Genomic DNA, 12,264 nt, shown 5'->3' with positions numbered 1-12,264 from the left:
CAAGGTAAGAAAATGATTAACTTACAACATTCAAATATTAGTGTGATTCAATTGTTTTCCATTTAATCTCTTTCTCTTCAATATACATATCTTCAAACGCTTATACCTCATTCTCTAGAAAATGACTAAATCTCATAGGTTAGAAAATATTAGGTTTATTTAGCGAAGATTCTATGCTACGGTGTTTCGATAACTTATTGATATGGTTTCAAGCTTGAATACATTCTGATTTCAATGAAGCTATGTAAATATATACCGCCTGTATTACAATTTGTTTTCAGTACTACCTAGATTGTCTACTGTAATCATATTAGATTATTCAAATTGTATTTGGAATGATCTATTTTGACATTTTCTTATAAAAGGGAATTAGATAGTCAGGATGGATAGTCATTGTAAACATGATATTAGGTACCGCTTAGGGAAAGAAACTTCCTTCAAATGGGAATAGGCAAATAAGAAAAATTAATTTCAAATATTATCCCCTCTCATTCCCACAAACTTTTGACAGCAATAACTGCTATTGTGAAATAAAAAATTTGCGATTCTTAGGTTATGATAATAAATGAAAACTGTTAAAGAGTTGAAGCGAGAACCAAAAATCTTGAAAATTCCGTCTTAATTTAAAATTTTAAAATTCACAATTCGGAGTGATTGGTGAGACATATTGGGTCATATGAAATTAATTATATAGAAAATCAATCATTGTATTAATACAAATTTTAGACATATGGGATATAAAATTTAATTATATAGAAGATTAATTATTGATATCAATACAAATTCATCATAATAAAAAAAACACATTTTGTTTCTAATAAACCCAGTAAATTACTCAAATTGAACCAATTTGGGCTGTTTGTACAGTCATAGCTTAATCCAGTTTAAAATGAAATTTAGTTCAAACTGATTCCTTTGTCATGAATGTATATAGAAGATTTAATAATAAATTTATGACTAATTACACCAATCTACTTTTATTGTTTTGTCTTCCTCAATACTCACCAAAATAATCTAAAATTTTACTACGGATAAATGCACAATCACAAAATTAATTTATTACTGTTAGTGTTACTTAACTGAAATTTTTCCCAATAAGCCTCAAATTGTAACCTTAGCATTCTCTCAATTGATCCACAGTTCTGGATATTACTAAACTGGAATCTATCTACAGTTTATAGATTATCATTACTAATATAGATAGTTTCCTCTATCAGATTCCTGGCTGTTTTTCAAACCATTTGATCTAGAATCTGAGAATTTTTCAAATAGTGTTTGAAACAAGCTTAGCTTGGATCTAGAATTTTTGTTAGTTAGGAATGAAGCAGTGAGCTTGAAACCGAATGAGTAATTTTGTAATCTAGGAAACATTGGCATGCAATCCCGAATTGAAAATTGTTAGATGAATCAGAGTAGTGCATTAGTGTAGCAAATGACCAATTAAATCCATATTCTTTCGAAACGTCTAATATTTCAAGATCAAACCAACATTCATGACATTCCTCTTTGTTATACAGGGTTATCATAAAAGAATGGTGCGGTTTCGAACATTGTTTAAAGAAAAACCAAATTACTTACAGTTAATGTTTTTTATTCACCTAATTTGTCGTCTGAAACAGTTTTTTTACATGATTAATAACTTTCAATAAGTGCGCCCTTAGTCGCTCGACAAATGTCCAAACGATAATAAATTTCTCTCTTAACATTCGATAACATTTCTTCGATTATGGTTGTCATTGGTTCATTAATCCTGTTTTAAAGAAGTTCAGTTCGCGATTTCTTGTGAATAAACAATGTTTTGATGTAAATTTACAAGAAAAATCTACCTGAACCACTTAAAAAACAGGATTAATGAAGCAATGACAACCATAACCAATGAAATGTTAGCGAATGTTTGGAGAGAAATTGATTATCGTTTGGATATTTTGTCGAACGACTAAAGGCGCACATATTTTAATTTATCAATTATGTAAAAAACTGCCTGAGACGACAAATTAGATGAATAAACAACATCAACTGTAAGTAATTTGGTTTTTTTTTAAACCATGTTTGAAACCGCACCATTCTTTTATGATAACCCTGTATAACAATTCATTCCTCCGCTCCATACAATTATTATCATTGCGGTTTATAACTGTAAATGAATATAGCATTTGAAGCTCTCATAATTTCATAATGATCCTTACTACTTAGCCTGTACTTATTCATCATTGATTCTTATGGGGACATTGTTGAAAATGCGTACCCAAATTGTGCGGGTTTTCATTCATGACAGGTCTGAGTCCTTATCCATTAATAAATCGCTATCTAGAAGTTGAGTTGTAGAGATCACTTTCAAATCACCACTTTCCTGATAAAGAATATTATCGTTTTATTTCATTAAATTTGCTAAATTTACTTACAAACTAAAATCTAAATATAGAATTGAATCAGTTATCCTATCTAATAAATCACCCATGTGAGGCTCAACTCTCGCGACTCAGGTCGAGAAGAGACTCGACTCTAGTCGAGAGCATGTGTTTTCAAATGGTGACGTCGCGGAGACTAGAATCGACTGGTATGAGTGTCACCATTTGGAAACACTGCTCTCGACTAGAGTCGAATCTCTTCTCGACCTGAGTCGCGTAGGTGTGAGTTGATCCTGAATGGTTCTAGTCTCAATTTTTTTATAAATAAGTCATAAAAAATTCCCCAATAATTTGTAGAAGAGTAATCATAAGAGTACAATAATTATACATAAGATTGGAAAAACTTTGAGAAAAAACTTGACCAAAAACACTCCGCAGTAAAGTCCTAATGGTTTTAAAAGTTTGGACACATCTTGAACAATGTTTAATGAATATATTCCCTAAAAAATGCAAAACCTATATTTAAATACATTTTTCTCAGCTATAATTTGTGAATAGTGCATGGCAGGTGTATATGAATTGCATTTAAATTAGAGCCTTATTTGGAATATAAAATTATTATTTTTCATCAGGGTATAAAATTTCCAAAGAACCTCTTTTTCTCACTCGATAGATTCAGATTTTATAAAATTCTTTAAAACTTCCAGTTTGTGAAATCCCTGAAAGCGACTCAAATGCTCTGTTAATACCCGTAGTTGTTGGTTCCTAGATAAAATTTAATGTATTTTAACAATATACAGAATGTTTCTAAATGATTGACTTCATTTCAAGTAGATTCATTCATCAGGAGAAGGAGCTTTAAATAATGAGTCACATACAAAATCACTCAAAAAATATTTTACTTGAGTTGCATCATTACTGGTCAATGATAATATAATTTATATAATATAATATAATACAATAATATATATAAAATAAAATATTATATGTCCTTAATTAGGTGAACGAATAATATGTGAGCTATATACACATGTGAGCTATATACTCTTAGATACATCACAAATTGTGTGTAAAGGTATGGTAGGCTTTCATTTACGTGACTCGATTCGAGGAATTATTTCGGTCTTATGGAGTGCAGTGTGCAGCCTGCGAATTGTGAACCATAGAGAAAATATAGCATTGTGCTATACTTTATCTATGGTGTCAAGTCTTCTATGAGAGCCAGATTAATTTTTTTCTCAGTTGTTGAATTGTAGAGCATTAACAAAAACTCATCTTGAAGTGTTTTCTATCTTTGAAGCTACAGCAGTTGATTTTCTGTTTATCGTTAGTTAAGTGAGGATCATAAACACCATTATTTGTTAGTTACTTTGTTCTTCCTTCACCACTTTATATTGAAAAACATGAGGAGTGACCAAGGGCTTGTTGATAAAATGCTCGCCTAGGAGTTTAGAGATCCCGGGTTTGATCCCAGAAATGACCAAAACTTTTTAGACTGTCCCTTGTTTTAGTATGAGCACGTTGATTGTCGGTCCCGGCTGCAATGTAACAGTTTTGAGGCCCACCAGCGGCTAGATGGGGCCATCCCGTAAGGGACTCCCCACTAGCTAATTGTAATACAAAAATATATTTTGGGTATTTTCAAAAACATAATACTGCTGTAGCCTTAATGATTAGGATATCTAAACATTAACTTTGGGATGAATTGCATAGTTAAGGATATCTAAACATTAACTTTGGGATGAATTGCATAGTTAAGGATATCTAAACATTAACTTTGGGATGAATTGCATAGTTACACCAAATGGAGGACACAATCGAATCAAATTTATTCACCAATTAACAAAAGTGTTACAAGAAAATAAATAGATAAATTTTTGTTAAATAATTGGCGTGGCAAAAAATAAATCTTGTGCTCTAGCAATGAGTTACATATTTCAAACATTCCTTACATATAGAACAACATCTATTATGCTTTTCCTTAGAATTTGATATCGAACATCTATCATGAATCATAGAATTTAATATTTCGTGAGTAATTTGGACTATCATTTGTTGATGGAAGCTCTTTATAATAATAAAGGAATCTATTTGAAATTTTGAGGCCAATAATTTAGGGTGGAAACATGATGTAACGTTGAAGGTAGCTTCAAGATTGAGTGTGTTGAATGAAATGCATGTATTGAAATGATGTGTTTCATACGAATTACTTACATTAAATGCAACACTCTCATTCTTGAAGCTACCTACGCCGCTCCACCATGACTCCACCCTTAGAAACACTCTTTATAAATAGCTTGTAGGTAAGTGTTTGCTGTTATTTTATTTTTATTCTTTCAATAATGTAATTTTTGTAGTTTCTATCAGTGATTTTCATACACTGGCGATTCTTTAGATTTACCGAAAATGAAAGCTACGTTGTGAGTTCAAATAATAGAACCCAGCATAATCAAGTGGTTCATCGCTCGCCCACCATGCCATTGAAAAAAGAAAGTAAGAATTACAGAACAATCCCAACGCGGAGGTCAGTATATTGTCAACCGAGTGTCCCCCACAATACTCCACAGTTTAATGCTAATTTTTAACTGCCAGTTTGGTTTCATTTTTCTCAAATCACAATTAGTCGAGAATACTTTTGTTATTTTGCAAGGTAGATAGATTTATAGGTTGGCCAGTCTTTATCGATTTGATTTTGCCAATTAGTACCTCGTCACGGAAGTTTTACCGTAGAGAAAAGATAGCATAAGAAAATATTCCTTGGTAATGTTCCAAATTTCAAGCCTTTTTTCTTAATTCAAATCGATTACTGTCAATTACTAGGCTCAACTCACACACATACACGACTCAGGTCGAGAAGAGACTCGACTCTAGTCGAGAGCATGTGTTTTCAAATGGTGACGTCGCGGAAACTAGAATTGACTGGTGTGAGTGTCACCATTTGGCAACACATGCTCTCGACTAGAGTCGAGTCTAGAGCCGATATTCCCAGTAGTTATTTTTTCTGAAGCTATGTGACGATAGTAGTCTCTCATACTGCGCCGTTCTTACGCTCTCACTCGGTCGAAACAGTAAGGCTCACCTCACTCTTACGCGACTCAGGTCTAGAAGAGACTCGACTCTATTCGAGAGCATGTGTTTTCAAATGGTGACGTCGCGGTTCTAGAATCGACCGGTTTGAGTGTCACCATTTGGCAACAAATGCTCTCGACTAGAGTCGAGTCTCTTCTCGACCTGAGTCGTGTAAGAGTGAGGGTTGAACCTTACTGTTTCGACCGAATGAGAGTGTAAGAACGGCACAGTATGAGAGACTACAAGCGTCACATAACTTCACAAAAATTATTTACTAGGAATATAGGCTTGAGTTAGCAGTGATTTTTTTTTTGGAAAATAAACGCCTTATACCATGGGATATCTTCTTATCTAGCTTTTCTCTGTGGTTACACCTAAAAATGACACCATTGGCCTACCTTTAAGTCTATATACCTTTGTTATTTTGTACTAATACTGCTAATAATACTAACTGAAAGTCATCGTGATAATTGACATCACATTTGCATCACACACACACATGTAATAGATCTAGCATGTGCCGTGAGCAAGCAACGTTTTACACTGGAAAGCTTGTTTTCATATGCATTCGACATTTTCAAAGCTTGCTAGATTTTGAAATCGACCCGATTAGTGATCTGAGAAACCCACAAAAGCTCTAAAATAAGATTAGTTTTAAACTGAATAAAGTAAATCTACTATATCCAGGCTTGATTGTGTGTGTAATGGGAAAGATGGTGTCGGGAGTAGAGAACCTATGGATTTAGGTGAATTCCGAACCACCGGGAACCAATGTTTAAACTCATAAAAATATATGTAGCTGACTATAATATTATGAGTTCGAAAACTGCTTTCTTGTGGTTCGGAACACACCTAAAGCTGTAGATGCGAGTCCTCTCATATCTCATCATCATCATCCTTCCTATTACCCATGCACAAGTCTAGTATAGGATGTTGGTTTCACCCTCAGAAAAAAATACTAAAGTCTTGTTCAACTAATTAGCATCTGAATTCAATAGAAATTGGTGGTATTGTACATTTTGTTTCATCATCTCTCTCTCGCCTCGACACCTTTTGAAACCTCAGGTTACATCACCATATTATACGACTAGTAGGTAACCCGTGCTTCGCAAGGGTCTATTTTAAAACTGCAAAATGAAAACTTGACGTAATAAAAAAATATAAATTTGAAAATAGGCCTATAACCATCCTCGGTTAATGAAGAATCTATATGCAAAATTTCAAATTAATCAGTTGAGTATATTTCAGACGTGATGATGCGTCAAACATAATTCCCTATTCCTTACGTGTATAAGCCAGTTCTTTCCTTTATTATAGTATAGAAAACTGAAGAATACATAATACTTGGAAACCTCACAGAATCATATTGATTTTTCCAATACATCAATAAATTTTAGTTCGATTAGGATCCTCCTCAATTTGAATCAGGCAGCCTTTTGTTTTCCCCAATTCCAAACAAAATACCTAGAATACTCGTTTCACTGGGAATTCGTGTCTGATATTACATTATAACTGAAGTATATAAATTATTACTTATTTTATTGTGATCTATTCATGTTTTTCTTATGAAATTCAATTATAGGCCTACAGCATGAAGACTATGTCCAATTCATTTGTATTGGTGGCAAAATTTTACATTAAAAATAATTATTTGATAAAATCCAAGTTCAATAGTAATGAAAACAAATTCTTTCAAAAAATAATTGATAATAATACGTTTCGATGGAAAAAATATTAAGAACAAAAAAAATGGGAAGCATCGGGGATTCGAACCGAGGAACCATCGCTCCTTAAGCTAGCGTTTTACCGCTGCGCTACATAGACGTTCGTAAATTGCATTTTCTTATAACCTGCTCATAAAAAGACACACTTTGGGCTATGGAACTTCATGTAGCCTACGGTAGCATAGATGAGTTTGAACATTAATTCTGAAAAATCTAGAAGGAAAATTGAAATTTGGGCTTCCAGGTGCACGAGATTGATATTTTTAGAATCTATGTTCAAAATTTGGAGATCTAAATCATTCCCGTTTTTCCGGTATGCAATCCACAAGTTTACATGTTTTGATGCGAACAAACGAACACACGAACAAACACAACCCTACTCTCTCTTATTATATAGATGAGGTGTTACATCGCTCGCTTCAAGGTGTTAACCTGTCACTTCATTAGAATGGTGACAACCTGTCACCTCCTTAGAATGGGTACAGTTTGTCGGCGTGTTGGAGACGACACATCTCCTCAATAACAGGAGTTATAAGGTGATAGTTTGTCGGTGTGACAACTTGACGCGTTCCCTTCTAACTGGTAGAGTGATTGTTGATTAATTGAGACCAAATTCACCAACTGACAGTTGTACTCTGTTGCATATCCATACTTTTTCACTTGAATTTTAAAAAAACTTAAATTCAAAAAAGCACTTATGGAGTGAAAAAGCACTTACATTGGTAGTGACGATCGTTTCGACCTGTTGTTGGCCACACTCTGAGACTGATGATGACCAACAACAGGTCGAAAATATCGTCACTACCAATGTAAGTGCATTTTCACTCCATAAGTCCTTTTTTGAATTCAAGTTTGACAGTTGTAGGCTTCAAAATCACTTCCCGATGATTCGGAACCCATGAAAAATAATAGGCTCGCCTTTATTATTACTCACAACACAAGCTTAGGCTGGGCGTATACCGGTTAGTCAAGACAAGACATGATCAGACACGTTCAGTCACATTACTTCACATAGTTGCTTAGGCTAGGGGCACACCAGTTAGTCAAGACATGATCAGACACATTTAGTCACAATACTTCACATTGTTGCTTTTGACGCAACTCACACTGATTAGTCATTGCAATTAGACATGTCTAATTAGATTATGTCTTCATAAGCAACTATGTGAAGTGTTGTGACTGATCATGTCTTGTCTTGTCTTGACTAACTGGTGTGCGCCTGGCCTTGGGGCTCATCATCTTTAGAACAGAATTATTCTTGTAATAACTGAGGAACTTGTGTGTGAAAGTGGTTGGCTCCGTGGTCGCGATGGTATCTTATCGCTTATATAGGTTGAGACGGGTACGCGACTAGGTGCCACCCCGACAACTTGTCCGCTTTTAAAACCGGTTTTTAGGGGACAAGTAGACGTGAGCCATGCCCGTCTACTTGTCTCCTTTCTGAGGAGGTGACAACTAGTCGGGGGGACACCCTGTCGCTAGGGTGCGAGGTGTCAAGTTGTCCTTTACGGTCATGACTAGTTGGCACCTTTGGTCGAGTAGGTGACAAGTAGTCGGGGTGACAATTTGACGGCAATGGTATATTTTTACGAGGGTACAAGTAGTCGCCTATGGCCAAAATGACCAGGTGTCAAGTGGTCGGAGTGACAACTAGACGGCTACCCGTCAAGACATGCGCTTGATACTTTAGTTGGATCTCTTGAGTGTCCTTTGCTAAATACATAATTTATGAGTTTTACTTTAATAGCGCTACTTGATAATTTTTCAGTTGAATCATTTATGAGTTCGCGAATCCTTCCCGGTAGTTCGGATCTCACCTAACACCTTAGACTCTTTCATCTTTCTTTTCCTTTCATCACACACACACACACCACACACACCACACACACAACACACACACACACCACACACACACACACACACACACACACACACACACACACACACACACACACACACACACACACACACACACACACACACACACACACAACACACACACACACAACACACACACACACACACACACACACCACACACACACACACACACACACACACACACACACACACACACACACACACACACACACACCACACACACACACACACACACACACACCACACCACACACACACACACACCACACACACACACACACACACACACACACACACACACACACACACACACCACACACACACACACACACACACACACCACACACACACACACACACACACACACACACAAACCAGTTTTTTGGACTCAGGGGACCTTGAAACGTATAGAAATTTAGAAATTGGGGTACCTTAATTTTTTTCGGAAAGCAATACTTTCCTTACCTATGGTAATAGGGCAAGGAAAGTAAAAAATGTGAAGAAACCAAAAGAGAATCGTTTTTTTGCAAGCGCGTCAAGTTTGAATAGACTACTGCATCATCTGTTCCATCCGTTCAATGTGATTCTCAAAAATCTGGTTTTTACAGACCAATACCAAATCACTTTGTGGACTCAGGGGACCTTGGAACATATAGAAATTTAGAAATTGGGGTATCTTAATTTTTTTTTGGAAAGCAATACTTTCCTTACCTATGGTAATAGGGCAAGGAAAGTAAAATGAATATAAATGAAATTTATAGCATTTATTTATTCATTGGATAAAAATTGCAATATATGATTTCTTAACTTTATATCACCCCTTATTACTAGCCTCTGGTGACTGACATAAAAGCTACTAACAATTCAGATGTCAATATCTTCTTGAACAAGATTTTAGTAAATTCAAAATCTTTTAATCATTTTATATTCACTTTGAACTTCCACAATTTCTTTAATATTACATCAATGCATCAATGCTTTCCACTCAGCTAATGCTGGGAGTTGTAATTGAAACTCACTTTAAAAATCATGAATTGTAATCATTATTGACTTATCAATATGCTTTAGTGGGGGACCAATAGTGAAATAGATCGCTTTAAAACTGTAGACTTGATCATAAAAATGAAATATAGAAATGGTATCTTCGGCTTTTCAATTAGTTCAGCTTCTTACGACCAGCAATAATAATGACCCTTGTAGATTGCTGATAATTCATTTAAATATATAAACGATATCTACGGCTTTTCAATCAGTTCCGATTCTTACGCCCAGCAATAATAATTATTTATTTATTTATTCTTATGGCTTTTATCGGCACAGAGATCCTTTGGGATGTTTTGTCTCGCCGTATTACCCAATGTCATTTCCTATCAACACTCAAGTTTATAGGTTATATATATTGGGTTCTTCATGTTTCCTCACTAAAAATTTGCACTTTCACTTCCAATAATAATGACTTTAGAAAATTCATTTTCTAATAACAATAAACCCAATACATAAAACAATGAACCCAACTATTGATATAAGATTGTATTATATTGACAAAAACGTAATAAATGAAATAGTAATGAAAATAATTATTTCAAATACTAGATATTTCTCTGTTTTAACTATTAGTTTGATACAGTATTATATTTTCTATTTTTTATTAATGAGTTGCGCTAATCTAGATTAGTTACATAAATAATCAGCGCTATGCTAATAATAATATTTTATTATAATGTTTTTCACTCTTTTGATTTGAAATTCATTCATCAAACTGACCAACATACAAACTTATTACTTGAATTGTTCTGAGAACAATGTGTAATATTTATTTATTTATTTATTTGTGGATACAATCACAAATCATATAAATATGATTGAGAAGGAAGAACAGGCTTGGCCCAAAACTTTTCCATTCCCAAATTTTGATAATGATTAACATGTCCGAAAAAGTAGGACCATTAATGAGAAAATGAAACACTTCAATACATAAAATTATCCTCTAAAACATAATTTAATAATACTTCTAATAAATTTTATATAACGTAAGAAATGTGTTTGAAGGTACTGCATAAGCAACTGCTAAGTTGAAGCCACCTACTCTGAGAATTTAGCTATATAATTGCATTTGCAAGGTAGAGATTCAAGCCTTACAAACAGAAATTAGAGGAATTATGAAAAAAATCAAGCAGTACACAACATTTTAGTGTGAATGATTAAAATAATTAAATACAAAACAAGGTGTAAATTTAAATTTGGAAAATGTACGAAAGAAATTATAAGAATTGATTAATAAAAATAACTGTTAATTTCAATGTTCTCTGTAAAACTCAACTAGAAAAAAATCCTCATTTTCATAATTTGTGCTGTTGCTTGGACTTTCATGGAAAACGATTTTTTATTGAGAAGTTTTTAGTGAAGTTTGATTATTGCTCCTTGTTATTAATATTGTTACCGTTGATTTCAATTTCTCACACATTCAAGTATAACAATCCCTAAAAGCAAATCTACTCTACAATTTATTTATTCATTCAATCAGAATATTATAAAACTCTTAGGAAAGTATCACAAGCTAAAGCCCAAAACTGGTCCAATTCATTAATTAATTTATTTATTCATTAATATAGTATGAATTACACACAAAACATCTTATTTATACGAAAGTCCAAATTTACTGCAAGGTTATATTTTGCTACTTTCTTATTTTTTAGTTACACTTCAATCTACAATTCAAAACAAACAAATAAACACAGATTTCAAATTATAAAATACTTCTAAAATGAATCAAAAACAATGTGAAAAAAACAAACTTTAAAATGAATTAAATCAATCACAAACAATTAGATATCCAAACTGTGAAGAAACTATAAAATTGTAAGATTTTGTGAGATTAAAATCAAACACAAAAAATACCATGCCCTTTTCCTAGATCTTACTATTATTATCACATTGAATGAAAAAGACTAAGAAATTGCAAAAAAACCATTGATTTATTGATAATTAGAAAGACCGGTTTCGGTTATTACACCATTGTCAATCTCTGATAAACAGTTTATCAGAGATTGACAATGGTGTAATAACCGAAACCGGTCTTTCTAATTATCAATAAATCAGTGGTTTTTTGACAATTTCTTAGTCTTTTTCATTCAATATGAATAATTACCACAATATCAACTTCTCAACTACACAAAAAGTATTATTATCACCTTTACAAAGTGTTTCCGAAGTGGTTGACCCTTGTACCAAAGTATTTTACATA

At 33.6% G+C, this 12,264-nt stretch overlaps 1 protein-coding gene across 1 annotated transcript in view; it reads left to right on the top strand.

Moving 5' to 3' along the window:
* The first annotated feature begins 4,734 nt into the window (after nt 1-4,734).
* Nucleotides 4,735-12,264, top strand: part of LOC120351448 (phosphatidylinositol 5-phosphate 4-kinase type-2 beta-like) — a 71,831-nt gene continuing 64,301 nt past the window's right edge. Inside the window, 1 exon segment of the mRNA XM_039428890.1 lies at nt 4,735-4,872. Coding sequence (XP_039284824.1) covers nt 4,823-4,872 — 50 coding nt within the window. The 5' untranslated portion in view covers nt 4,735-4,822.

The sequence above is a fragment of the Nilaparvata lugens genome, chromosome 1 (assembly GCF_014356525.2).
Source record: "Nilaparvata lugens isolate BPH chromosome 1, ASM1435652v1, whole genome shotgun sequence".
NCBI classification, from domain to species: domain Eukaryota; kingdom Metazoa; phylum Arthropoda; class Insecta; order Hemiptera; family Delphacidae; genus Nilaparvata; species Nilaparvata lugens.
Note: the sequence above shows the minus strand (reverse complement) of the source record. Positions and strands in the feature narration are given on the sequence as shown.